This window comes from Heterodontus francisci, chromosome 10 (genome assembly GCF_036365525.1).
Source record: "Heterodontus francisci isolate sHetFra1 chromosome 10, sHetFra1.hap1, whole genome shotgun sequence".
NCBI lineage: Eukaryota > Metazoa > Chordata > Chondrichthyes > Heterodontiformes > Heterodontidae > Heterodontus > Heterodontus francisci.
The window spans coordinates 81,922,652-81,950,416 of record NC_090380.1 but is presented as its reverse complement, the minus strand read 5'-3'; the positions used below and the strand labels follow the sequence as shown (position 1 = coordinate 81,950,416).

General features: G+C 42.7%; 1 protein-coding gene across 4 annotated transcripts in view; it reads left to right on the top strand.

Annotated features, from left to right (window-relative positions):
* LOC137374575 (E3 ubiquitin-protein ligase DZIP3-like) overlaps window positions 1-27,765 on the top strand; it is a 153,449-nt gene that overhangs the window by 25,743 nt on the left and 99,941 nt on the right. For all 4 annotated transcript variants that reach the window (XM_068040875.1, XM_068040876.1, XM_068040873.1 and 1 more), the window contains exons 7-13: window positions 2,202-2,324; window positions 9,044-9,145; window positions 9,416-9,508; window positions 11,537-11,580; window positions 14,451-14,557; window positions 25,035-25,310; window positions 26,314-26,700. In XM_068040875.1, the coding sequence (XP_067896976.1) occupies window positions 2,202-2,324; window positions 9,044-9,145; window positions 9,416-9,508; window positions 11,537-11,580; window positions 14,451-14,557; window positions 25,035-25,310; window positions 26,314-26,700 (1,132 nt within the window). The remainder of the gene's footprint in view (window positions 1-2,201; window positions 2,325-9,043; window positions 9,146-9,415; window positions 9,509-11,536; window positions 11,581-14,450; window positions 14,558-25,034; window positions 25,311-26,313; window positions 26,701-27,765) is intronic.

Here is a 27,765-nt window from a genome sequence, read left to right as displayed (position 1 = left end):
AGAGCAGGTCAGAGGCTAGGAATCCTGCGACAAGTAACACATCTCCTGACTCCCCAAAGCCTGTCCATCTACAAGGCACAAGTCAGGAGTGTGATGGCATATTCTCCACTTGCCTGGATGGGTGCAGCTCCAACAACACTCAAGAAGCTCAACACCATCCAGGACAAAGCAGCCCACTTGATTGGCACACCATCCACAAACATTCACTCCCTCCACCACCGACGCACAGTGGCAGCAGTGTGTACCATCTATAAGATGCACTGCAGCAACGCACCAAGGCTCCTTAGACAGCACCTTTCAAACCCGCGACCTCTACCACCTTGAAGGACAAGAGCAGCAGGTGCATGGGGACATCACCACCTACAAGTTCCCATCCAAGTCACACACCATCCTGACCTTGAACTATATCGCCGTTCCTTCACTGTCGCTGGGTCAAAATCCTGGAGCTCCCTTCCTAACAGCACTGTGGGTGTACCTACCTCACATGGACTGCAGCGGTTCAAGAAGGCAGCTCACCACCACCTTCTCAAGGGCAACTAGGGATGGGCAATAAATGCTGCCCTTGCCAGTGACGTCCACATCCCATGAATGAATAAAAAAAAAAGGTGTTAGAGAGGGTGCAAAAAAGATTCACGAGAATGGTTCCAGGGATGAGGAACTTCAGTTATGAAGATAGATTGGAGAAGTTGGCACTGCTTTCCTTGGAGAAGAGAAGGCTGAGAGGAGATATTCAAAATCATGAGGGGTCTGGACAGAGTAGAAAGGGAGAGACTTCCACTTATGAAAGGATCGAGACGAGAGGGAACAGATTTAAAATAATTGATAAAAGAAGCAAAAGCGACATGAGGTAAAACATTTTCACGCAGAGAGGTTAAGATCTGCAATGCACTGCCTGAGAGTGTGGTGGAGGCAGGTTCAATTGAAGCCTTCCAAAGGGCATTAGACTGTTATATGAAAAGGAAGAATGTGCAGGGTTACGGGGAGAAGTTAGTGGAGTGGCACTCGGTGGAATGCTGATTAAAAGAGCTGGTATAAGCACGATGGGCTGAATGGCCTTCTTCTGCACTGTAACAAATCTGTGATTCTGTAAAAATCCATCTGGCTCTCAATTAACTCAAACCTCTCCAAGTGACCATTGTTTCTTTTTCCTGATTATTGTTTCTAAAACCTCACTCACTACTGATGTTAAACTAACTGGCCTGTAGTTCATAGGAATGTCCTTGTCCCCTTTCTTGAATAAGAGTGTCACATTTGCCATTGTCCAATCTTCTTGACACCCTATTTCCCCCCCCCCTCCCCAATTTCTATGGAAGGTTAGAAGATTATGGCAAGCTCTTCCACCATCTCCACAGTAACCTGGGATGCAAGCCATCTGGACCAGGCGACTTATGCATTTACTTTTTTTGTTTGGAAGCATCTCCATATTTCTGTCAAATGACCATTAGTGTCTGAATTAGTGGTGTGGATGGTGTTAGTTATTGGAATAAATATCTTCTCTCATATTACTGATTTTTTTTTTGAGTGGTGAAGATGTATGGTTAGTAATATTGCTGTGCCACACCAAATTTCTCACATTTTTCTTCTTTTTTGTTTGAGTTGCTACCCACTGGAGATGAGACACATTGGAAGTTGTCGCCCAGAACTGCATTTGATTCATCCAGTTAATTCAACCACAACTGCAGCAGTGCCAAAAGCCAACTCGGCAGGCTTTGCTTGAAGATTTTTCAGTTGTGCTCTCGGTAACTTAAATGTGCAACTGCAAATTGATTTACAATCAGAAAAGGCACAGCTATGCACCATAGCAGAAATCATTCTCATCATCACTTTCTGCTGTTAGGGATTTTTCAATGAAATTAGTTTAGGTAGTATCAAATGAGTTTCTTCTATGCAGTTCATTGGCCAATTGTCTTCAGTTTTTTTGGTAGTCTAGAGTCACCAGATAGTGTCCGCAGGACTATGCTATCTGAATTTGGGGTCAACAAATGTTACTATAAATAACTGATTAAAAAATGCCAATGGAAACAGATTGGCTGCATTTCAAAGTTACTTCCTTAGCAATCTTTTGCTTTGTAACCATAACACTTGGCTTGAGTTAATATCCTAATCAGAATACTGTCGAGACTAAAGAACTTAAACCAGAATTCTGTTTTTACGTGCACAAATTATGTGGATGCTGAAACTCTGCTATTGTCATCCCATAGGTCAAAATAAATGAATATATTGAAATGTGTAAACTTGCTCCTGATCCTATAGCGACTTGCCAATATTCTAATTGCCAGGGATACTACAAGAGGGAGATCTATCCATCTGACCCTGATTACAAGGTATGTTTTCCTAAGAAAATCCAAACAAACTTTATGATTGTAGTTAAAGGTTATATTTTTGAAGTATTTTTCAAAATATAGGATATTTGCATGTAATAAGTCATTCTAAAATGGCTCCTTGCTGCTGTTTCCTCTTCATATTTAACTTGCTGAAAACAGTTGTTGCCAGTTGGCCCCACTGATCTTGTAGAAATTGTAATGAAATACTGTTGCTGATTGTTTTGTCAGTGTAAGAAAAGGAACTTCCTTATAAGGGTAAATCTGGAACTTAAAACTTGCTAAGATAGATCTTATAAGAACTGTCAGTTTTTTTTCAGGTGTCTGAGCATTGTCAATTAGAAAATTGGATTGAGATCTTTCAGGCTGGATTTCTGCCTGGTTTGCATTTGTTCTGACTTTCCAGTCAAGGTTTTAATTGGTTCAGGAAGCATCTGTCTGTTTAAGGATATGCTGATCCTTTTCTCACCCATTTGACTTGAGTGTTGAAGGTTGCTAAGTGCTGATCTCAGAACAGAACTCGGGTTAAAGTCAGCAGATGGCCTTTTTGTAAATTAATTGCTGAAGCTTTTCTTATCCCACTTTCCCTCCACCCCCCATTCCAGATTTTCAAGAGTCTTGCAACCATTTGTTTGGTGTTGCCATTTTTTGACCCCTGCTGTCAGATAGAACATAGAACATTACAGCGCAGTACAGGCCCTTCAGCCCTCATCCTGCCAGATTCTGCTTTTTGGATCAGGAGAATCAAATGAACGAGTTGAGGCTGCCTCAGAGGCACCTGCACCTATCCAGCAGTATCCACACTGGAAAATGCACAGGCAGACATACTTGTCCAAGAAACAGCGCCTATCCAAGGGCCATCATGACTTGAGTTATACCGCATGCTGCAGCTAGACCTGCAGCCAAGGCAGAGCTTGTGGCTACTTGGGTCGAAATTTTAAGCAATTGTCTGATTGTTCAAGAAAGCAATTTCATTATCTCCTTATGCAGACAACTGACAGCAGCACATGAGGGTTATGCAGTTTTCATCGTGTGGCAGAATCTTTAAAGGTTTAATGGTGTTTTATGCTCCGTTACAGAATGTCACTACTTGTATGAATAGGAAAGGATTCCACTTTCAATGTGAAATTCCTTTGCAAACCTCAGCATTGGATTATAAAAGTCAAAGGCAGCTTTCATTTTAAGGTAGTTTTCTGTAGCACCAGTATTTTGCCCAAATAGATAAAACAAACATATGAATTAGGAGCCGGAGTAGGCCACTCGGCCCCTCGAGCCTTCTCTGCCATTCAACAAGATCATGGCTGATCTGATTGTAACCGCAACTCCACATTCCCGCGTACCCCGACGGCCTTTCACCCCTTTGATTATCAAGAATCTATCTACCTCAAAAATATTCAAAGACTCTGTTTCCACCATCTTTTGAGGAAGAGAATGCCAAAGACTGAGAGAATAAATTTCTCCTCATCTCTGTCTTAAATGGGTGACCCCTTATTTTTAAACAGTGACCCCTGGTTCTACATTCTCCCTCAAGAAGAAACATCCTTTCCACATCCACCCTGTCAAGACCCCTCAGGATCTTATATGTTTCAATCAAGTCACCTCTTACTCTTCTAAACTCCAGCAGATACAAGCCGAGTCTGTCTGACCTTTCCTCATAAGACAAGCTGTCTATTCCAGGTTTTAGTCCAGTAAACGTTCTCTGAGCTGCTTCCAATGCATTTACATCCAATACTGTATGCAGTACTCCAGATGTGGTCTCATCAATGCCCTATATAACTGAAGCATAACCTCCCTACTTTTGTATTCAAAATTCCCCTTGCAAAAATGAAATATTTTCCTAATTACTTGCTGCACCTGCATACTAACCTTTTGAGATTCATGCACTAGGACACCCAGACCATTCTGCATCTCAGAACTCTGCAATCTCTCACCATTTAGATTTGTTTCTTTTTTATTCGTCCTGCCAAAATGGACAATTTCACATTTTCCCACATTATACTTCATTTGTCAGATCTTTGCCCACTCACTTAACCTATCTGTATCCCTCTGTAGCCTCCTTATGTCCTCTTCACAACTTAATTTCCTACCTATCTTTGTGTCATCAGCAAATTTAGCAACCATACATTTGGCCCCTTCATCCAAGTCATGTATGCAAATTATAAAAATTTAAGGCCCCAGCACTGATCCCTGTGACACATCACTCGTTAGATCTTGCCAATTAGAAAATTACCCATTTATGTCTCCTCTTCTCCTCTGTTTCCTGTTAGCTAGTCAATCTTCTACACCATGAGCTTTTATTTTCCGCAGTAACCTTTGATGTGACACCTTATCAAATGCCTTCTGGAAATCTAAGTACAGTACATGCACCAGTTCCTCTTTATCCACAGCACATGTTACTTCTTCAAAGAACTCCAATAAATTGGTTAAACATGATTTCCCTTTCACAAAACCACTTTGACCCTGCCTGATTACCTTGAATTTTTCTAAGTTCCTTGCCGTAATGTCTTTACTAACAACTTCTAACATTTTCCCTCAGGCAGTGACTGCCCTTGACATCAAGGCAGCATTTGACCGAGTATGGCATCAAGGAGCACTAGCAAAACAGGTCAATGGGAATCAGGGGGAAAACCCTCCGCTGGCTGGAGTCATACCTAGCGCAAAGGAAGATGGTTGTGGTTGTTGGAGGTCAATCATCTGAGCTCCAGGACATCACTGCAGGAGTACCTCAGGGTAGTGTCCTAGGCCCAACCATCTTCAGCTGCTTCATCGATGACCTTCCTTCAATCATAAGGTCAGAAGTGGGGATGTTCGCTGATGATTGCACAATGTTCAGCACCATTCGCAACTCCTCAGATACTGAAGCAGTCTGTGTAGAAATGCAGCAAGACCTGGACAATATCCAGGCTTGGGCTGATAAGTGGCAAGTAACATTTGCGCCACACAAGTGCCAGGCAATGACCATCTCCAACAAAAGAGAATCTAACAATCTCCCCTTGACATTCAACGGCATTACCATCGCTGAATCCCCCACTATCAACATCCTGGGGGCTACCATTGACCGAAAACTGAACTGGAGTAGCCATATAAATACCGTGGCTATAAGAGCAGGTCAGAGGCTAGGAATCCTGAGGCAAGTAACTCACCTCCTGACTCCCCAAAGCCTGTCCACCATCAACAAGGCACAAGTCAGGAGTGTGATGGAATACTTTCCACTTGCCTGGATGGGTGCAGCTCCAAAAACACTCAAGAAGCTCGACACCATCCAGGACAAAGCAGCCCGCTTGATTGGCACCCCATCTACAAACATTCACTCCCTCCACCACCGACGCACAGTGGCAGCAGTGTGTACCATCTACAAGATGCACCGCTGCAATGCACCAAGGCTCCTTCGACAGCACCTTCCAAATCCGCGACCTCTACCAACTAGAAGGACGAGGGCAGCAAATACATGGGAACACCACCACCTGCAAGTTCCCCTCCAAGTCACACACCACCCTGACTTGGAACTATATCGCCGTTCCTTCACTGTCGCTGGGTCAAAATCCTGGAACTCCCTTCCTAACAGCACTGTGGGTGTACCTACCCCACGTGGACTGCAGCGGTTCAAGAAGGCAGCTCACCACCACCTTCTCAAGGGCAATTAGGGATGGGCAATAAATGCTGGCCTGGCCAGCGACACCCACATCCCGTGAATGAATAAAAAAAAAGATGTTAACCGAACTGGCCTGTAGTTTCCTGCTTTCTGTCTCCCCTTTTTGAATAAAGGAGTTACATTTGTTATTTTCCAATCTAATGGAACCTTCCCCGAATGTGGAAAATTTTGGAAAATTAAAGCCAATGCATCAACTATCTCACTAGTCGCCTCTTTTAAGACCCTCGGTTAAAGTCCCTCAGGACCTGGGGACTTGTCAGCCCACAGCTCCAACAATTTGTTCAGTATCTCTTCCCTGGCGATTGTAATTTTCTTGCGCCCCTCCCTCTCTTCCATTTCCTGATTTACAGTTATTTCTGAAATGTTACTTGTATCCTCCAGGGTGAAGACTCTGCAAAATACCTGTTCAATTCATCTGCCATCTCCTTATTTTCCATTTATTAATTCCCCAGACTCACTTTGTTAACTCTTTTTAAAATATCTACAAAAACTCTTGCTGTTTTTATATTTCTAAATCTCAGGATTGTTCCTGGGTGATCAATGTTATCCACTCCCTGCATGGTCCATGACACTAGTGCATTATTTCAAGACACCAGCTGAGCACAGATGTAATTAAGTGCTGCTATCCACCAGAGTAATTATCGTGTGCACCATTAGCAGTTTGAGGCAGCAGTTCTGGTGCCTGGATAGATTTGGGCCACCTGGCAGGGTTTCAGTGGCTGTTGCTGCATGCTGCTAAATGTTGCCCTGCAATGAGACATCATTGTGGAGGCCCTGGAGGAGGAACACCCCCACTCTTTACACCCAATTAGCAAATGTAGGGTTCACAGTCTTCTCTTCCTCCTCCTATCTTCAGGCTTTGTAAACTAAGCACAACATCACCTAATTAGTGATCTTTTACACTTTGCTTTCACACTTGCTATTTTCTGCCTTTATAATATCCTGTTTTATAGGCCTATGCCCTTCATTTCTCAGTTTCAAAATTGTACGTTGCACTTATTTCTATTCAAAAGTATTTGATTCCCGAACAGTTGAGGAAAAGATTGAAGTGGCTTTATACTATGCGATTTATTTTAACAGTAACATCATTTCAGCATTTTCAAAATCTGAGTTAAAACTTAATTTCCATTTTTAGTAGAGTAAGTATACAAGTAAATCACCCAAATGAACACATTTCATTTGTATTGAGAAGTTGACCGGTGTACAAATGTTTGGGAATCTATTCTAAAGACACCTAAAATTCTAGGGCATTACTCTTTTCAGTGAACATATACTCTGAGGACATGGTGTGATGAAAGTGCTTCCATATTTTAACTTTTTTTGAGGACTTGTGTTTAAAAGTGAAAAGATTCCATGGCTGTGCTTTTTTACAAGGGTCACTGAGAGGTCTTGTTTGAAAACAACCTTTACTGGAAATCACATGCCTTAAGATCAATAAACAACAGAAACCTGGGTGACTTGGGGAAGATACTTACAAGAGAAGTGACATGTCAAGATTTATAGTGGTCAGGAGTTCTGACTTACTGTTTGGGGTTTCACTTTTGAGATATTGTTTTGACTCAGTTGGGGTGTGGACTGTGTTCAAAGCAGTTGGAGATCAGCCTGCTGAGAGATAAGACACCAGCTCGTCTTTCTCTAACTCTTTGGAAAAACCTGTGAATCCAGAGTGGGATAACTGGAACCCCTGATGCCACATTTCTCCTGGAAAGTCTACCAGACTATTCACGGATCTCCAGAATGAACTGCTCCGGAAAAGATCCCAGTGATCCATCTCCGTTTACCAAACAGGATAACTGACACCCTTTCATATCTTTTCTTTTTTCCTCAAGAATTAGCAAGTATTTGGCCAAAGTATTCGTTTTTTTTGTTTTTTGTATGTTAATGTTTTGCTTTGTTACTGGATAAGTCTTGTTTTATAATAAACTGATAATTTTGTTGTTTATTAAAGAAACTTGGTGTATTATTCTAGGATAAAGAGTAGAGTATATGATTGACTGTATTGGTAACTGGGTAAACATTTAAATATATGTTGTGACCTGTGGAGAAATGGAACTAGAAATGACAATGCACTCCTCCTGCCTCAGTCGTAACAATGGAGCTCATAACTGAAAGGCTTTTTAACTCTTAAGCGAACGTTGATAATGTTTTCACCCTTAATGTCAAGCAGTCTAGCTCAGACAGAGTGTGATGCAAAGTAAACTCCAATGGCAGAGCTTAAACTTATCTTAGAAGAGGAGCCCATACTATGCATTTTCACTTTTCACACCAGCTACCTTTTTAAATCATGTAAATTTAGTGCTGATTTACAGCAGTTTTTGCTGCAGGGTTTTGCCAATTAGAAATTTTGCACAACAGTGAATAACTTTAATTCCCATCAGTTTGCATTAGATTTTAATAAAATCCCTAAAGAACAATGCTCAAACCCACAACACCACCAGCCGGTTTCTATTATTTTTACTCTTAATTTACTTTGATGTAATACTGCAGGGCACAAAAAAGGGATTTGCTTTTGAGACTTCTCTTGTCATCACAAAACAATTCTAAATGCAGAGTAAATCCCATTGCAGCACAATGTGAATCAATTTGATTTAGACTCGGCCTTGAATCTGCCAACTCCTGGGCAATATGCAAATTTTAAGCTTATTATAAAAACATTTAAAAGGAGAAGAAACTTGGTGCCCAGACATTTGGATGACTGCAACTGTACATTGAAATAACTATTCTTGCACTCCTCAAGATCAGTGATAAAGGCCATGAACAGTAAAGGACACAGCAGAGCTGTGGCAAATTCTGCTTATCATTGGGCCTTGGTTTGAATGCTTCCTGTTGATAACCACCCTCTGTTTATGCAATTTTAACAAACTCCCAGTCCATTCCCCTATTATCCACTTGTGCTATGACATTAATTTTCTTAAAGCTCAACAGCTGCTTTTTTTTTTAATCATAAGGTTTGTGAAAATTCAATTTCTTCTTCCTCTCTTCCTGCATTCCTCCCCGAATACAGTAAGAAACTCTTTGTTTAATCTTTGAAATTTGACACATCTACACATGTATTCTTGTCTCATTTCAGGGCTATGTTGAGCTTCGATGTAATAATAGTTGTTTGATAGAATATCATACTACTTGCTGGAAAAAGCTAAAGGACTTGCAATATCGTGGGATAACTAACCAGGTAAGAAATATTCAAATAAATCATTCGATTCCTCTCTCTCCACCCACCCCCGCCCTTCAGTTATTTTATCTTCTACACCTTGTGTTTCCTTACCCTGTTGTTTTAAAAAATAAAAATGAGGACTGAAAATCCAATTTCATACTCCCCACCACTCGATCAAACACTGCTCCTGTTGCTGGTGGCAAAGAAGATCAAATTTTATTTTACATTTGTTTTGATATACTTCAGATGAAAATAACTTAAATTCATTTATTTTTTTATATATTTCAGGATTTCTGTTTAATGAAATGTATGAGCAATGATTGTAAAGGTCTTATCATAAAATGTGCAATTCATAATGCTTCAGGAAGCACACAGACCGAGGTAAGAATCTACAAGACTCTTATAAAGATTAGTTAAAGGGGAGGGTAGCATCAGTGAGCTTAGAACATTGTCCTCCCTCCTCGGATGCCTAGCTTCACATTTTGATTCTGTACACAGGATGGGGGTTCCTCTTACTGATAAAGGTTAGCACAGTCAGGTAAACTTTGCAGCAAGTTGATATTCAAACTGAACTCAGTATTGTAGCTGGAATTCAGTCCCTATCTGGTTCCTGCTGGGTTTTGTGTTTAATCTCCAGGCATCAAGTTGTAGTTTATGTCTGAGTTTAGTCTTTGACATCATCTTTGAGCCATTGTGATCTGCATTATTTAGGCAATCTGTGGGCAAAATTTAATTGGCCTTTGGGGGATGACTAGGAGTCGGAGGGGCCCATGACATTGCAACAGAAGGTGTTTTGGCGGGGGGGCGCAGAGGGTCCGGAGCCTTCCTGTTCAATCACAATTAGGCTGGGGGCGGGAGGCCCAGTGAAACAAAGGGGCCTCCCTGCAGGCTGGTTGTGGGGTGCAAGGAGCCTCATCAATGGGCAATCTGTGCCCCCCGGAGGTCCTGTGGAGGCAAAGACTGTCCCTCCGTCAACATTCCCACCCCCACCACCACTAAGTTCTGCTGACCTCCTGGACTGGCCCCAGTGACCCTGCCTCACTTACCTGGGCTCCAGGGCTCCAGCAATGGGCCTGGTCCCAGGCCTGGTGGTGTACTGGCAGTGGCCACTGCTCCTGGTGATGCTGCTCATACTACTGAGTTGCCAGTCCTCTGATTGGCCAGCAGCTCTGGGAGGGGGAATACCCATCTTTAAAGGCTGGTAATTGCCCAAGCGCTGTTGAATTGCACTGGGCAGGGGGCTCTGGAGGGCTGATGTGAGATTCCCCTCGCATTTTGGCCAGCGCCTCCACTAAATTCAGCCCTGTATTGCCCAGAGCTAGGGAGTTTCCTAAATTGCAGAATCTACAAGAGTTGTGAGCTTTTTAATGGTTATTTTTTGAAATGTCACATGATCGGAAAAGTTTAAACCTCTTTGCTGCCCTCAGCACTTCCTGTCTTCTGTGATTCACCGTCTTGGCACTGCTCTCCTTGGTTTCATTTCTGTATGTTTAATATTTTCTTTCCCTCTATCTGCATGGCCACATCAGCATGTTCCAGGCATGTATCTGTGGGTCTTAATTTATGTGCTATTCCTTGGTGATCTCATCCACAAGCACAGAGGGGCTGATACATATATGCCAAGGACACCCAACCTTACCTTTCTGCCACCTCTGGCTTTAAGGCTGTTGCTATCCATAATGACAATTTGTCAAATTCTGGATGAGTTCACATTTTCTTTTGTTCAACATTAGCAAAACCGAAGTCATTTTTGCTTTATGAAGTCTGTCAAAAGCTACATTGACTCAAGCTTTGACTCCCCTTAACCTCCCTGGCTGTATGCTCTGATTGAATCTAGTGGTACACAACACTGGCGATCTGTTCCACCCTGAGCTGAGTTTGTTTTTATCCCACATCTGTCTTATTTTATTCCACCTCTGGTGCACTGGCTGCTAATGCCTCGATCTCTCCCCGTCAATGTCATATCCTAATTCTCACTTACATCTCCACAAGATTTGATTTCTCAGAAGCCTCCCCAACCCACCCCTGTCTTAATCCTTAGAAACTGCTGGTGAAATAGAGCTCTTGGATTTGAATCCTGTCCTGCAGAATCCCAAACATATTACTAGCTCTGACAGAACTCTGTGTGACCTAGTGAATCAATTTCATGCTTCCTCTGATCTTCTAGTTACTATGAGTCTTGCTTTCTGGAAAACTCTACCACAAAGATTACAAGGCAAATGTCATTACAAATCTATCACTTCAAATGTGTTTTTTATATTCCCACTCCCACAGGCTTCTTTCTGTAAACTTGTCTTTTGCTCACAGAGCATTTTTGAGTTGTTTGCTTTACAGGAAATGCTATATAATTCCAAATAGTTGTAGTTGGTGTTTTGTCTTTTTTCTTAACTTTTAAACATTTTCTTGCAGTTTGAAATGAAAGTTCCAAATCTGTCATCTCGAATTTCAGCTGTGTAAGTGTTTAAAAGAACTAACAGCATTTCTCTTCTGTTTAGGATTTTTAAAAAAATGCATCACACATGAGAAAACAGCTTGAACATTAGAGGAGGTGGGGGCCAGGGTTGTCTTTAGGTGGGTGGGGAAATGCCTGGAAGTTGAGAATCAGAGGGTTGTAGGGTGTGGCTGGGATGTAAAGTTGGAAGAGGATGTGGAGAAGGAGTGGCAAAGCCACTAAATATTTTGTGAAAAAGGATTTTGAATTTGGTGCATTGTGAACCAGGGGCCAGTGAAGATGAGGATGATGGGCCAAGGAGACCTTGTGCAGGACAGGATGTACAATCATAGAATGGTTACAGCACAGAAAGAGGCCATTTGGTTTGTCATGTCCATGCCAGCTCTCTGTGAGAGAAACTCAGTTAATCCTATTGTCCTGTCTTTTCCTTTTAACCCTGCAAACTTTTTCTCTTCAGGTGCTTATCCAATTCCCTTTTGAAAGCCCTGATTGGAGCTGCCTCCACCACACTCTCAGGCAGTGAATTCCAGATCCTAACCACTCACTGTGTTAAAAGGTTTTCCTCATATTGCTGTTGGTTGTTTTGCTAACTATCTTAAAGCAGTGTCCTCTGGTTCTTGACCCTTCCCCAATGGGAACAGTTACTCACTATCTATTCTGTCCAGACCCGTCATGGTTTTGAACACTTAACATCAAATTTTCCCTCAACCTTCTCTTCCATAGGAAGAGAATCTATCCACATAACTGAAGTCCATCATCATTGGAACCATTCTCGTAAATCTTTTCTACATCCCTAAAGTACGGTGCCCAGAATTGGACACAGTGCTCCAGTTGAGGCCGAACCAGAGTTTTATAAAGGTTCAATCATAACTTCTTTTCTTTTGTACGCTGTTCCTCTCTTTTATAAAGCCCAGAATCCCGTATGTCATTTGAGCCACTTTCTGAACCTGCCGTTCCACCTTCAACAATTTGTGCTGGTATATCCCTAGGTCCCTCTGTTCCTGCATCCCCTTTAGAATTGTACCCTTTATTTTATATTGCCTCTCCTCATTCTTCCTGTCATAATGTATCATTTCACACATCTCTGTATTAAATTTCATCTGCCACGTGTCCACCCATTCCACCAGCCAGTCTCTGCCCTCTTGTAGTCTATCACTGTCCTCCTCACAGTTCACTATACTTCCAAGTTTTGTGTCATCTGAAAATTTGGAAATTGTGCTCTGCACATCCAAGTCTAGGTCATTAATATAGATCAAGAAAAACGCTGGTCCTAGTATTGACCCCTGGGGAACCCCACTTTATACCTGTTTCCAGTCTGAAAAGCAACCGTTCACTATTACTCTTTGTTTCCTGTCACTCAGCCAACTTCATATTCATGCTGCTACTGTCCCTTTTATTCCATGGGCTTCAACTTTGCTGGCAAGCCTGTTATGTGGCAGTTATTCATGGACTTTCAAAAGGCATTTGATAGTCCATGAATTCCACATCAATGACATTACCCTCATCAACCATCTCTGTTCCCTCATCAAAAAGCTCAATCAAGTTAGTTAAACACATAGGTGGCAGAATTTTACATAATTTGGAGTTTATGTAGGGAAAAGAATGTTTAAGAAGTTGAGTCTTCAGGTAACAAAGGATTTTATCAGTGAAATTGAGGTAGATAAGGACAAAGTAAATTGGAGAGGGAATTATGCAATGATGAGTCGGATGTGAGTTTGAAGCTCAGCTCTGGGTCAAATGACTGTATGTCTGGTAAAACCTGATGGAACAGACCCAGACTTGGAAGCAAGTGCATGGTACCTTAAAGCAGTTTGTTTAAAAAAAAATAATTTTGTTTGGTTGCTTTTGTGGTGATTACCAGTTGATTTGTTGCATTTTGGTAAATGGGAAACGTTAATATCAAGATGCAGTGATTTTTCTATAAATGGGTTTCTGATTAGTTTTTTTATGTTGCCATTGGGGAACTTGAATCACTTTGCATGCTTTGCCTACCAGACAGCAGTTTTTCAAAAGTTAGCTTAATCTCAAGGCTGAGAGAGACACCTTTGAAGATCAGGGGAATTGGGACTTTCCCATGAGAATGATCTAAGATGGGGGAACCAAAATAATCTAGAGTGAGAGAGTGCAAAATTTGCATATTTAAACCTGTACTCCCCCAGTGCACTGAAGATAAAGTGTTGCGCCTTCCCCCACAAAACACTTGCATTGCATAGTTGCCCTCTTTCCCCCCGCCCACCAAAAACATTTAAACTGCTGAGTTGACCTCTTTCTCCCCTCCCAGATGCACAAAGTGCAGAGGTCACCCCTTCTGCCCCCTCTCCCACTACACTAGAAATGCAGATTTGACCGCGTCCTTCCCCCCCCCCCCCCCCAAACTGCAGTAAAAAACCTAAGTTCCCCTTTCCCCACCTCGGTGGCACCAGCTTTCCCTGGATGGGCAAATGAAGGCGCATAAGTGCTGGTTGTCACATGGAAGATTGCAGACAGCTGGTAAGATCAAGGGAAATAATATGTTAATGTATTCATGTCCTTTATTTCAAAATTTAAAGTTGGGTCCCGCCACCGGGTTGGGTGGGGGGAGGGGGGGGTTGTTGCTGCCACAGCCTTGGCGCCGCAGGGAAGATTGGGCCCAGCAGTCCTGGCATCGGATTCCATGGCGGGCCGCTGCCAATATGATCTTCTGGCTCCACCCGCCATGGAGCCTGATGTTGGGAGCTCAACAAAATCAAACCCAGTATCTTGTTTCGATTTACAATGTTGGGATGCTAAGCTTAGAACTGAGTTTTATAAAGCAATTCAACATATTCAACTCATCTTACAAAAGAAAAGTCGAGTCTCCTTTTGAGCCAATATTTTGTTCTCCTTTTGTAGAAAAAATGAACCAAAGGCTGCAGATGCCCTGGAGGAATCCAATGACTATAATGAGCAGGACTTTGAGATGGGAAAGGAAGAGAAAGTGGATCCATCTGTGTCAACAGGTTTGTCGTCTTCTAAGATTAAACATTTTAGTCATAGCGGTTGTTTCTTTCCAATTCTTAGTCTTGAGTTTAAATCCCTTCACAGTCTCCCTGTCCCCATAACCTCCTCCAACCCTAGAACACACCGAGAATTCTGTGTTCCTCCATCTCTGGCCTTGTGCATTTCCCAGTCTGTTAGCCCCATGATTGATGACTGTACCTTCAGTTGTCTAAGCTCTGTCATTCTCCTTAAATCTAGTTCTCCTCGTTTAAGATCCTCCGTAAAACCTACATGTGAAATATGAACATATGAAAACAATAATTAGGAAACGGCTAGCTGCTCAGTCAAGGCTGCCCCACACCCAGATGCAAGGAGTTTAATGACTAGACATTTTCAACCACCCCTGCAGCAGCCACGTAATCTCCTGAGAGGCGCAAAATAAAACCCCCCAAAAAAACCCAGGCCCAATAAGGGAAAAAACAAAATCTGAAAAATTTCTCCACTAATGCCTCAGGTGATCGAGCTTCTTTAAAATAAATTTGCACAGTTTGCAGGAAGTAATTTGTTTCTCTCCGCCTCCCCACCCACTTTCTCCGTGGTTATAGTAGTGGTGATAGAACATTTTGCATCATCTAAAATTCCTCCCAAATGATGACCTTTATATCTGCATGTAAATGATAACATTCTGGAAGGTTACCTATGACCAGAAACTGAACTGGACCTGCCATATAAGTACTGTGGCTGCAAGAGTAGGTCAGAGATTGGGAATTCTGCAGCGAGTAACTCACTTCCTGTCTCCCCAAAGCCTGTCCATCATCTATAAGGCACAAGTCAGGAGTGTGATGGAATACTTTCCACTTGCCTGGATGGGTGCAGCTCCAACAACACTTAAGAAGCTCAACACCATCCAGGACAAAGCAGCCCGCTTGATTGGCACCCCATCCACAAACATTCACTCCCTCCACCACCGACACACAGTGGCAGCAGTGTGTCTCATATACAGGATGCACTGCAGCAACTCACCAAGGCTCCTAAGACAGCACATTCCAAAGCCGTGACCTCTACCACCTAGAAGAACAGGGCAGCAGATACATAGGAACACCACTATCTGCAGGTTCCCTTCCAAGTAACACATCCTGACTTGGAACTACATCGCCGTTCCTTCACTGTCGCTGGATCAGATTCCTGGACTCCCTTCCTAACAGCACTGTGGGTGTACCTACACAGCAGGGACTGCAGCGGTTTAAGAAGGCAGCTCACCACCACCTTCTCAAGGGCAATAAAAGCTGGCATAGCCAGTGATTCCAACATCCTGTGAAAGTATAAAGGAAAATCCCATATGTATTCAATTTAGATAAAGGTCACACTACTATCATAGAGTTATTATAGTCAGAAGGAGACCATTCAGCCCATTGAGTCCATGCTGGCTCTCTGTAGAGCAATACAATCAGTCCCATTCCCCTCCTCTACCCCTGTAGCTTTGCAGCTTTATTTCCCTCAAGTGCCCTTCCAGTTTCCTTTTGAAATCATTGATCATCTCCACTTACACCGCCCTCATAGGCAGCGAGTTCCAGGTTATTACCATTTGCTGCATAGAAAAAAAAAAGTTCTTCCTCCCACACCCCCCACATCTCTTGTCCAAAATCTTAAATCTGCAGCCCCTAGTCCTTGTACCATCAGCTAATGGGAACAGCTTTTCTTTATCTACCTTAGTTAAACCTGTCATAATCTCGTACATCTCCATCAAGTCTTCCCTCAATCTCCATTGCTCCAAGGAAAACAACCCTAACTTCCCCAACCCTAACCTTGTGGCTGAAATCTCTCATCCCTGAACCATTCTGGTAAATCTCCTCTGCACCCTCTCAGGAACCCACACATCCTTTCCAAAGTGTGGTGACCAGAACTGGAAGCAATACTCCAGTTGGGACCAAACCAGAGCTTTATAAAGATTCAACATAACTTCCCTGCTTTTGTACTCAATTTGAAGCCCAAGATTCCATATGCTTTGCTAATTACTCTCATATGTCCTGCCACCTTCCAGGATCGATGCATGTGCACCCCCAGGTCCCCCTGTTCCTGCACCTTCTCGAATTGTGACATTAAGTCTATATTGCCTCACCCTATCCCTTCTGCTAAAATGCATGACCTCGCACTTCTCTATATTCAATTCCATCTGCCACAGTTCTGCCTATTCTGCTAGCCTATCTATGTCCTGTTGTAGTCAATTGGTATCATCCTCACTGCCTGCCACATTTCAAAGTTTGTTATCATTGGCACATTTTGAAATTTTACTCTGTATTCCAATTTCCAAGTTATTTATATATATCAAAGAAAGCAGTGGTCCTCGCACTGAACCTTGGGGAATGCCACTGTCTACTATCCTCCAGTCTGAAAAAATTGGGCGGCACAGTGGTGCAGTGGTTAGCACCCGCAGCCTCACAGCTCTAGCGACCCAGGTTCAATTCTGGGTACTGCCTGTGTGGAGTTTGCAAGTTCTCCCTGTGTCTGCGTGGGTTTCCTCCGGGTGCTCCGGTTTCCTCCCACATGCCAAAGACTTGCAGGTTGATAGGTAAATTGGCCATTATAAATTGTCCCTAGTATAGGTAGGTGGTAGGGAAATATAGGTGGGGATGTAGTAGGAATATGGAATTAGTGTAGGATTAGTATAAATGGGTGGTTGATGGTCGGCACAGACTCGGTGGGCCGAAGGGCCTGTTTCAGTGCTGTATCTCTAAATAAAAAAAAACATTTACCATGACTCGCTGTTTTCTGTCACAGATCACAGAATTGTTACAGTGCAGAAGGAGGCCATACGGCCCATCATGTCTGCACCGGCTCTCTGAATGAGCAATTCACCTAATGCCATTCCCCTGCTTTCTCCCCATAACCCTCCACATTCTTCCTTTTCAGATAATAGTCTAATTCCCTTTTGAATACTTCAATTGAACCTGCCTCCACCAGACTTTCAGGCAGTGCAATATAGACCTTTACCATTCGCTGCGCGAAAACGTTTTTCCTCATGTCACTTTTGCTTCTCTTACCCATTACTTTAAATCTGTACCCTCTCATTCTCGATCCTTTCATGAGTGGGAACAGTTTCCCTCTATTTACTCTGTCCACACCCCTCGTGATTTTGAATATCTCTACCAAATCACGTCTCAGCCTTCTCTTAAAAAAACAGTTAGGAAAACAGTCCTACCTTCTCCAATCTATCTTCATAACTGAAGTTCCTTATCCTTGGAATCATTCTCCTGAATCTTTTCCGTACTCTCTCCAATGCCCTCACGTCTTTCCTAAGATGCGACGCCCAGAACTGGATGCGATACACCAGTTGAGGCCGAACTAGTGTCTTATACAAGTTCAACATAACTTCCTTGCTCTTGTATTCTATGCCCCAATTAATAAAGCCCAGGATACTGTATGCTTTATTAACTGCTCTCTCAAACTGTCCTGCCACCTTCGATATCTTATGCATATCACACCCAGGTCACTCTGCTCCTTTAGAATTGTACCCTTTATTTTATATTGTCTTTCCTGAATGAATCACTTCACATTTCTCTGCATTGAACTTCATCTGCCACCTGTCCGCCCATTCCACCAACCTGTCTATGTCCTTTTACAGTTCTACACTATCCTCCTCACAGTTCACAATGCTTACAAATTTCGTATCATCTGCAAACTTTGAAATTGTACCCTGTACACCAAGGCTAAGGTCGCTAATATATATCAGGAAAAGCAACGCTCCCAACACTGACCCCTGCGGAACTCCGCGACAAACCTTCCTCAAGCCCGAAAAACATCCATTAACTACTATTCTTTGTCCTTAAGCCAATTTTTTATCCAGGGTGACACTGACCCTCCGATTGCATGAACCTCAATTTTGTTTACCTGTTTTATGTGATACTTTGTCAAAGGCTTTCTTAAAATTCATACAGACAACATGCATTGCTTTCCTTTCCTTTCATCAACCTTCTCTGTTAGCTCATCAAAAAATTGAATTAGATAAGTCAAACACAATCTGCCTTTTACAAATCCGTGCTCGCTCCCCTTGATTAACTTAAACCTCTCCAAGTGCTTGTTGATTTTATTTTCCCCTGATTATTGTTTCTAAAACTTTACCCACCACTGATATTAAACTGACCGGCCTATAGTTAATAGGACTGTCCTTACACACTTTCTTGCATAAGGATGCCACATTTACCACTCTCCAATCCTCTGGCACCTCCCCCATATCTAGGAAAGTTTGGAAGATTATGGCAAGCCCTTCTGCTATCTCCACCCCTACTTCCCGATGCAAGCCATTTGGACCAAGCAATTTACCCAGTCTAAGCAGAGCCAGCCTTTCCAGTACATCCTGTTTATCAATTTTCACTCCATCCATTACCTCTACCATCTCCACTTCCACTGATATTTTGTCAGCATCTTCTTAGTAAATAACAATTCAAAGTACTCATTAAGTATTCCTGCCTTTAAAGGCTGGCTCGGGTATAAAATTAAAACCCGACCCAGGCCTGATCCGACCCGACCACAGCCAGCCCGAGCCCATTAATTTTTTTTCGTGTCTGACCTGACACGAATCTCCTTCATCTGTTCCGGCAGCAGGTGATTCCTGTGACTGCCCGAAAGCAGTGTCCAGCCCAACCCAACCTGAGCCCAAATGCTGGACTCGGAATTTCAACTCGACCTGTCCCGACCCGAACCTGACATGTAGTCGGGTTCGGGTCGGGTAGCCAGGTTTTACCTGCCTTGCGCTACATCTCTATGCATATATCACCCTCTTTGTCCCTGTCTTTTACTACCCGCAGTCTGTGTGTATTTATAGGAGCACAAGTCAATTCCCAGTTAACGCCCACCAGCTGCCTACAAATAAACACAATTGATCCACAATTAACACCACGTTATATCACTGTTGTCGTCTCTCTCAAATATCAGAAAAAGTGACTTTTTGTTTCAATTATACCCCGATACAACTCCTTTCATGTCAAAAAACATACCAAACTGTATTCAGGGCATAATTAAGTGGCAAATCATTTTTACTGATATTAAATGGAGAGATTTTGTAGCTGGAGTTCATAATTTCTATTGATTGCAAAGTTGCCAAATTTTTCTATGTGTTTTGCTTCATGAGTAGTACTTGTGTTTTTTGATGTATGTTTTATGTGGATTATAATTATTATTGTTGATTATAATTCTCAGACTAAATCATGAATCAGTTCTTATTATGAAGAGAAGTAGAAAATCTGATCTGGATGTTTTGAATATTGAATATTATAAAGTCATAATGGAACCTTTTTTGAATAAAGTGTTTCATTTTGCACTTTCTCTGGACTAGTCATTGCCACTGAGGGGGCAGGTTACCTCCTCTTGGCCTCCAACTGCATCAGGCTTGTATGGGTGCATAAGAGACTCCACAGTCTATTTCTCCCCCCGAGGATATATTTCCCCTTTGCTTAGAAATGTAGTTTGGTTTTAGAGATCAACAATGCAGATACTCGGCTGAATTTTGTTGAGCTCCCAATGTTGGGCTCCATGGCAGAGGGGGAGGACGCCGGAAGAATGGCAGCAGCCTGCAATGGAGCCCGAAGCCCGGATTGCCTTGCCTGATCTTCCCGGTGGCGACGAGGCTTCTTGGAGCACCCCTTGCCGCTCAGCGATGGGACCTTACTTTAAATTTTGAAATAAAGGACATGAATACATTAACATACCATTCCCCGTGATCTTACCTGCTGTCCGCGATCTTCCATGCGACAGCCGGCACACGGAAAGCTGGCGCCACTGAAGTGGGGTCTGGGGTGGGGAGGGGCGGGGGGGGAATGCCCAAATGTGCCAGCATGCACTAGATCGCGGCGCCCGCCGCAACTCCCAGAGAATAAAATTCAACCCAATGAGTGTGAACTTTTGCTACACAACATTGGGGTGCTGCATGCCCTGCCTGTGTGGCAGCTCTTAATTAGGAACATAGGAGAAGGAGTAGGCCATTCAGCCCATCGAGCCTGCCCCGCCATTCAGTATGATCATGGCTGATGCCTTTTTTCTATGCTATTTCCATTTCCCCTTATGTCATTTGTATTTAGAAATCTGTCAATCTCTGCTTTAAACATACTCAATGACTGGGCTTCCACAGCCCTCTGGGCTAGTGAATTCCAAAGAGTCACAACCCTTGGAGTAAAGAAATTTCTCCTCATCTCTGTCCTAAGTGGCTTCCCCCTTATTTTGAAATTATGTCTCCTGGTTCTAGACTCCCCAACCAGGTGAAACATCTTAGCTGCATCGACCCTGTCTAACTCTTTAAGTATTTTGTAGGTTTCAATGAGATCACTTCTCATTCTTTGAAACTCTCGAGAATGCAGGCCCAGCTTCACCAATCTCTCTCCATAGGACAGTCCCGTAATCCCAGGAACAATTCTGGTGAACCTTTGTTGCACTCCCTCTATGGCAATTCACAGTATAATTAAAGGACAATGTTGTTCTATTTTGCTGCAGAAATCCTGTGATGGCCCAGTGTGGATTTATCACAGTTTTGTCTTGTGTTTTGGAAAATGTGGTTGATGCAATTAATCACTTGTACAAAGATTAGTGTTTCAGACAGGTGGGACATGGTGTGGGTGACTTTCACTTTTCACTTCTCAACTGATGACTGATGTTTTTTTTAAAAATAAGTAGTTTAGTTCCTGAGTGATTAACAGTCTAACACAGATGGTGTAAAAGCAAAATACAGATAGTACCCGTATTTGAGACAGGACAGTTTCTCATGCAGCATCTGGTTTTCATGTTTCCTTGCTCTCTCTCTCTCTCTCTCTTTGAAAATTCTCTGCCGTACAGGGACAATGTTAAGGCTTCTTTTCTCCAGGCTGCTTTCCAATTAACCCTCCCTTCCCCCAATCATCTTTAGCTTTGGGTTTAAAGGATACCTTTTTTCACCAATCCAGGATCATTCTTTGGCTGTTGCTAACCTTTCGGATTTATGTAGGTAATACCCTTTTGTGTTGACTATTGTATTCCATGCTTTTACATTCTGTGGTTCCTTATCCCATTATGAGACAAATTTACATTTTGTTCTTACAAAAGCTGTTATTACTGTCTGCTTTCAAGTTCTCACCATTTTACTGCAAGTAAGCATTTTAAAACTTGACATCGGCTGCGATTTTACCCTTGGTGGATGGCTCCTTGGTGGATGGGAGCCATCTACCGACTGAAAAGTAGGTGGCGAACCCGCTTCCACCTAGCCTGGGGATCCGACCTGCATTTTTGCGGTTCTCCAGCCTTTAAGTGTTCTGAGGTGGGATTTCCACCTGCTTGAGGCAGGAAGTCACGCTTAATAGAGCTGCCAATCAGCGGGCTAGCAGCTCTTAGTCCCAGCAGTGCCACCGGGAGCGGTGGCCAGTGCTGGGACTGCAGTCCAGCTTCGTGAGGAAGATGTCAGGGAACCCCGGTACGCAGGTAAGTTTTTGTTGCCTCGCTGGGGCTGATCAGTCAGTCAGATTGGGGGAATGGGTGCCGTGTTGGTGATGGTTGGGGCAGTGGGGGCGGCCCTCCGTCCCGTCGGGCACAGGGCGCCCAATCATGAGGCCTCCCCCCCCCCCCCCCTTCCCCAGGCCACCAGACGGCTCCTCTTGGGCCTGGACCACCCACTTGACACGGGTAAAATCCCCATGGCGGTGGGCAGAGGCCCTTAAGTGGCCACTTAAGGGCCTTGATTGGCCTGGGGCGGGCAGGCTATTTCTCACTGCCGCTGCCGTGCGTAAAGTGGCGGCGGAGGCGTGAGCAGGTTGGGAAGGGCCCTCCCGAGCCTTCCGCTCCGTTTAACGCGCACCCACTGCCACTTTCCCGCTCTTTGCGCGCGAGGGGGGGGGGTTGGGGGTGTAAATTTCTGGCCACAATCTCCCAGAATCCCTCTACCTAGGTATCTTGTCCATACTGTGCCCTATTTCCTAAGTTTTCGCACCTTAGCATACTTACAAAGAAGGGTTCTAATAAAGCTAAATGTGAGTTTATAATAATAAGTCAGTTGTTAATTTATAGTAGCTAAATTTTAACAATTAGTATTCTGTTTTGTAACTTTTTAGTAGCCTAATAATCTTACACTTTGAAACCTACTTGGTTTTCTAGGAAGAATGTTTAATAGCATTGCAGGCCTGGTGTTCTTTGTCTTGGTTCACTGAAGTATTGCAGATTCATTTGTTAAAGTCTCAGTTAAAGTCGGTGGGCAATCTTGTTAAAATTTCGTAGATGGGGAGTTTTCAGGGTCACCTTTGGAATCTCTACATCGGTGGTTTAAAGATGTACAGGCAAAGTCTTTGTCTTGGCTGGAAAGGATGTCTCAGCGTTCTTGCTGGCTGGCTTCCTCTCTCTCTCTCCTCCCCCCTTGCAGAGTCTTCTCTGAAGAAAAACCCTTATCAGGCTGGGTTTTGGTCAGGTGACCATAGATGCTCTCCCCTGGTGTGTCCATTCAATGTCTTTAAATGTGGGGCCATTGTTACACAATGGGTTTGGAATGTGGCTTATCTTGATAAAGTGGTGTTATTTCCCACCTATTCAATTTTGCACTAATGGCCTGTTTAGCATTTTAATGCACCTTCCTCAATACTATTCCAGATGTGAGATGGGTTTTAGTCTCCAACAGTCCCGATGTATATTTGCAGTACAGGAGGAGTCACCTGATCTCTTACTCCATCTTGTCTGCAGCCAAATGTATTAATTTTTTGGAGTTTAATTTACCGGTTCATTTTTACAGTTCGTAATTGCTCCAATTCACTTTAGTTCATAACTGTTCCTTTTGTGAGTGTGACATTAGTTTTTAATTTACCTAATATTTGGAGAATCAAACATTAAATGTGCTCTAAATCACTAAGATTAGATTTCCCTTTTATTTCACATACTGTGCCCACGCTCTTGTACCCACCAAAAGAATATGCTATTAAGCACATGTGCCGAATGGCCTACTCCTACACCTATTTTCTATTATTCTATAAGAATAAAGCAGCCAGTGGCTTCCACTGCTATGTCCAGACTGGCCAAGAGAGTGTGGGAAAATGGCGCACTGACACGGAACACAAATGTCCGCGTGTATCAAGCCTGTGTCCTCAGTACCTTGCTCTACGGTAGCGAGGCCTGGACAACGTATGTCAGCCAAGAGCAACGTCTCAATTCATTCCATCTTCGCTGCCTCCGGAGAATCCTTGGCATCAGGTGGCAGGACCGTATCTCCAACACAGAAGTCTTCGAGGCGGCCAACATCCCCAGCATATACACCCTACTGAGTCAGCGGCGCTTGAGATGGCTTGGCCACGTGAGCCGCATGGAAGATGGCAGGATCCCCAAGGACACATTGTACAGCGAGCTCGCCACTGGTTTCAGACCCACCGGCTGTCCATGTCTCCGCTTTAAAGATGTCTGCAAACGCGACATGAAGTCCTGTGACATTGATCACAAGTCGTGGAAGTCAGTTGCCAGTGATTGCCAGAGCTGGTGGGCAGCCATAAAGGCGGGGCTAAAGTGTGGCGAGTCGAAGAGACTTAGCAGTTGGCAGGAAAAAAGACAGAAGCACAAGGGGAGAGTCAACTGTGTAACAGCCCTGACAACCAATTTTATCTGCAGCACCTGTGGAAGAGTCTGTCACTCTAGAATTGGCCTTTATAGCCACTCCAGGTGCTGCTCCACAAACCACTGACCACCACCAGGCGCTTACCCATTGTCTCCCGAGACAAGGAGGCCAAAGAAGAAGATGATAAGAATAAATATAAATTTTGTATGTCACAGATAATAACTAGGGATTAGTTTAAACGTGACTCTTGTAACCTGCAGTAACATTGTTTTCAATGTCAATTTTCATTGTTGCCTTGTCATTGCTTCCAGGCATCCATTATGTATTCTAGATTTTTTAAAAACATTTTTTGTTATATAAATGGGTATAGTTCAAATTTTCCTTGGTTTGTGGGGGTTGAGGGGGAATTATTCTATTTAGTTGCTTTTGTACTAGCAGTTTTGTATCCATGACCTTAGTACTGATGTCATTATAGGAAAATGATTTGTAGAAATTGATCCTTGTTCAGTATGCATTATATGCAATTTTACTGAATTAAAGTTGAATGGGACCTCTTGCTAATTTACAACTACTAATTTACAGCACACAGATGCACATTTGTGCATGCAAAATGGGATTGTGATTTTCCAAAGAGCATTGCAACTCTCTGAGATATGATACTTGAACAATAACAGAAATTCACAGGGTATTAAAGTTCTTTAACATGTTCTAAAGACAAAAAAGATGTACTATGTTGCAATCCCAAAATCAGTCTAAATGTTGTTGCAGTATGATGCATCTGTTTGGAACATGCTTTGGGCATAATATACTTATCACACATAGGCTTCAATGAAAAGGAATGTTAAAGGTGGGGCTTTCAAATGCCGTTTACTTAACGGATGTGTGCACATATGAATAAACTTGTGGCTTTTATCGCATAATTTAAGTCTACTAAATTCTGTTGCTACTTGCAGATAGATGTCGCTTGTTTCGCGAGATCACAACGAACAGAAAGCTGATTGAAAATGCAATCACTGAAACGAGAAAAATGTTTGAACTGGTGATCAGTTGTGGCTTGAAAAATGCATTGATGGAGAAGAGCGGTGAAATTACTGCAGAAATGATTCTGGACCATGTTTTGGGATGGAACTGCAATTTTAAAATGCGCCAGTTCTTAATTCTGTTTAAAGATGAAGATCTTTCTAATCATCCAGAACTAAAGAAATGGCTGGCTTTTATCTTAGAATTGGGTAAGATTTGAGTTTTAATTTTCCCTGAGCTGAGCTGACCATATTACAGAGACCTTCAAAGATTTAAATGGAAATTGTCATTTTAATTAGAATGACAAGTTTAATGTCAGTGAATTTTAGAAACTTTTTTCAGAACTAGCCTTCAAACCAAGTGTTCAAGACTTATTGCCTCCTGCTGCTTGACCTCTGCAAAATTGTGATTCTTGATTCATCTTGAGCATCTGAAAATGTCTTTCATCAGTCAGATGGTCATGGTTAGTTAAAACTTGGCTTCGTAGCAGTTCTTCTGCTCTAAAACATCACCATTAAGCGCAGTCGTGTTATTAACTGTAGACCTTTATTTTCCACAGTTTCTGTTCCTTGAAATCAGTGATAATCTTAATATAACGTATTCTGAGATTGGTTTTGCTACTGTAACAATTGTATATATTTGAGGGGGTTTTTTTGCTTCACTTTATTTTTCACAATACACAAGTTCCCATCATCACTGGTTGAGTCCTGTCTGCATTTTTTCTTGTATTTTGATAATAGTGGTGCTACATATTCTAGCTCATTTAGTTCCCTAAGACACTGGCAGGATATTAAAATTTTTATTTCTGAATTGTTTTAAAATGGACTCAGATTCTTAAACTCTACCCTGACCTTTGCAGGAGCAATTGGTCTACACCAGCAGCACGAAACAGGCTGGTAGTGAATTAACTGCTGTTATTTCACCGTACCCGATCTTTTTTCCTTTTGAAGTTCACAGAACGATAGTTCAAACTTTTTTTTTTGGAGACTTGTTTCCTAGTCTCAATGCTGCTTTTACTTGGTTTGAAATTAAAAATCTTGGGAATATTTTCCAAGTCAATGGAAGATTAAAAATCGATGCTGTGAAAATTTGTCTGCCGATCAGCCACAAGCCAGTTTTGCATTGCTGACGTAGATCATTTTCAGCCCCTTATGTCTGAATGAGATTTCCTAATGCTTCTTATTTGTGTACAAATATTGTGATCTTTTATAGGTGACTACTGTAGCTTGTGCTTCCTATTTAGCTACAAGAAAGCTATCATTCAAATTCTTTATGACATGGAAAATCTCCTCACCTTTGCTCAAACGCTGCTGTCAAGGAAAATTATGAGTAAAGAGGAAATAATGGTGCTAACTGAAGTCCCATCTGAGCAAAGGGCACACGTTCTGATGAAACAAATGACCACCCATAAAGACTTTTGGCAGTTGACAGAGGTAACGTTTTCCCTGGTTGGGGCAGATATTCTGATGCAACAAATGACCAACCATAAAGACCTTTGGCAGATGGGAGAACTAGTGTTTGCCTTGGCTGAAGAACAAGACAGGATTCCCAAACTGAAGCCTTTACTTGAAGAGTTTGACCGAGAGTTTGAGAAAATTGGTAAGTTGGGGACATGATCATAATTTCATCAAGTTTTATTCAGACTGGCGCAATTCATCTTTAATTTTCAGAATGTCAAAAGCGGCATGTAGCGCAGCACTCGTCTGTCTGTGACAGGCAAACAGAAGGAACTGGCACCAGCTTCAGATTAAAAACTAATTGTGCAGCTTTCTTTGAAGCCAACGACTTCTTTGCTCTAAGCTACTTTCCTGTATAAGTCTTTTACTGTAGAGAATAGAATTGTATTAATGTTTTGTGATTGGTTGCTCATACTATTAAATGTTGCCTTGAGTTGCAAGGAGAAGAAAAATTGTCAGACATTAGTCTATTAAGTGACCTCAACTTGGAAATGAAAAGGAAGATGACTCCAGTTATTTTGTTAATAATTATATTCCATACTTAAAGTTTTCCAGTTCTTCTGCCCACCCCCACCGTCAATTTATCTCTTAACATTTCCGTTAAAAAACTTTCAACATGGTCTACAGTAGGGAATTAGGATTAGAACTCTTAAACTACTGCAAAGTGTTTATGTGTCCATGGTTTAACAGGATGACCTAGACTTTCTGCCATTTCCCACCTTTTTGATGGAAAAGCATCACCAGGGGTGAGGGTTTGGGAGCGGGACTTCCATTAGATCCTGAGATTTCCCCTGACTCTGGCCATATTTTTGGCCCAGCATCATTAATATATGGGAGGCAGGCTGCCTGGTGTCCATCGGGGAGCAGCGATAGTTTGGGGAGAAGAATTGCTGGAGCGGGCTTTGGGGCCTTTTCACAGAGGAAAGACAGACATAACAAGCAAGCTGCCTTTGGACAAATTTCCTTCTCTGGTTGATGGGACATATACCAGTTGCACTCTGACAGCATTTGAGCAAGCCTTCTTTCTATATTTGCTCAGAAGACTCCTCTGGCAGACTTGCAGTTCTGGATAACAGGTGTCCTGAGTCTAGCCTCTATAGTGTATAAATGGCATGAGACACAGCAGAGGCCATGGGCTGAACTTTTGGTTTGGGGGTGGGAAACAGGATCCAGGACTGTTTCCAGGTCGCAAACCCACCCCTGGGGG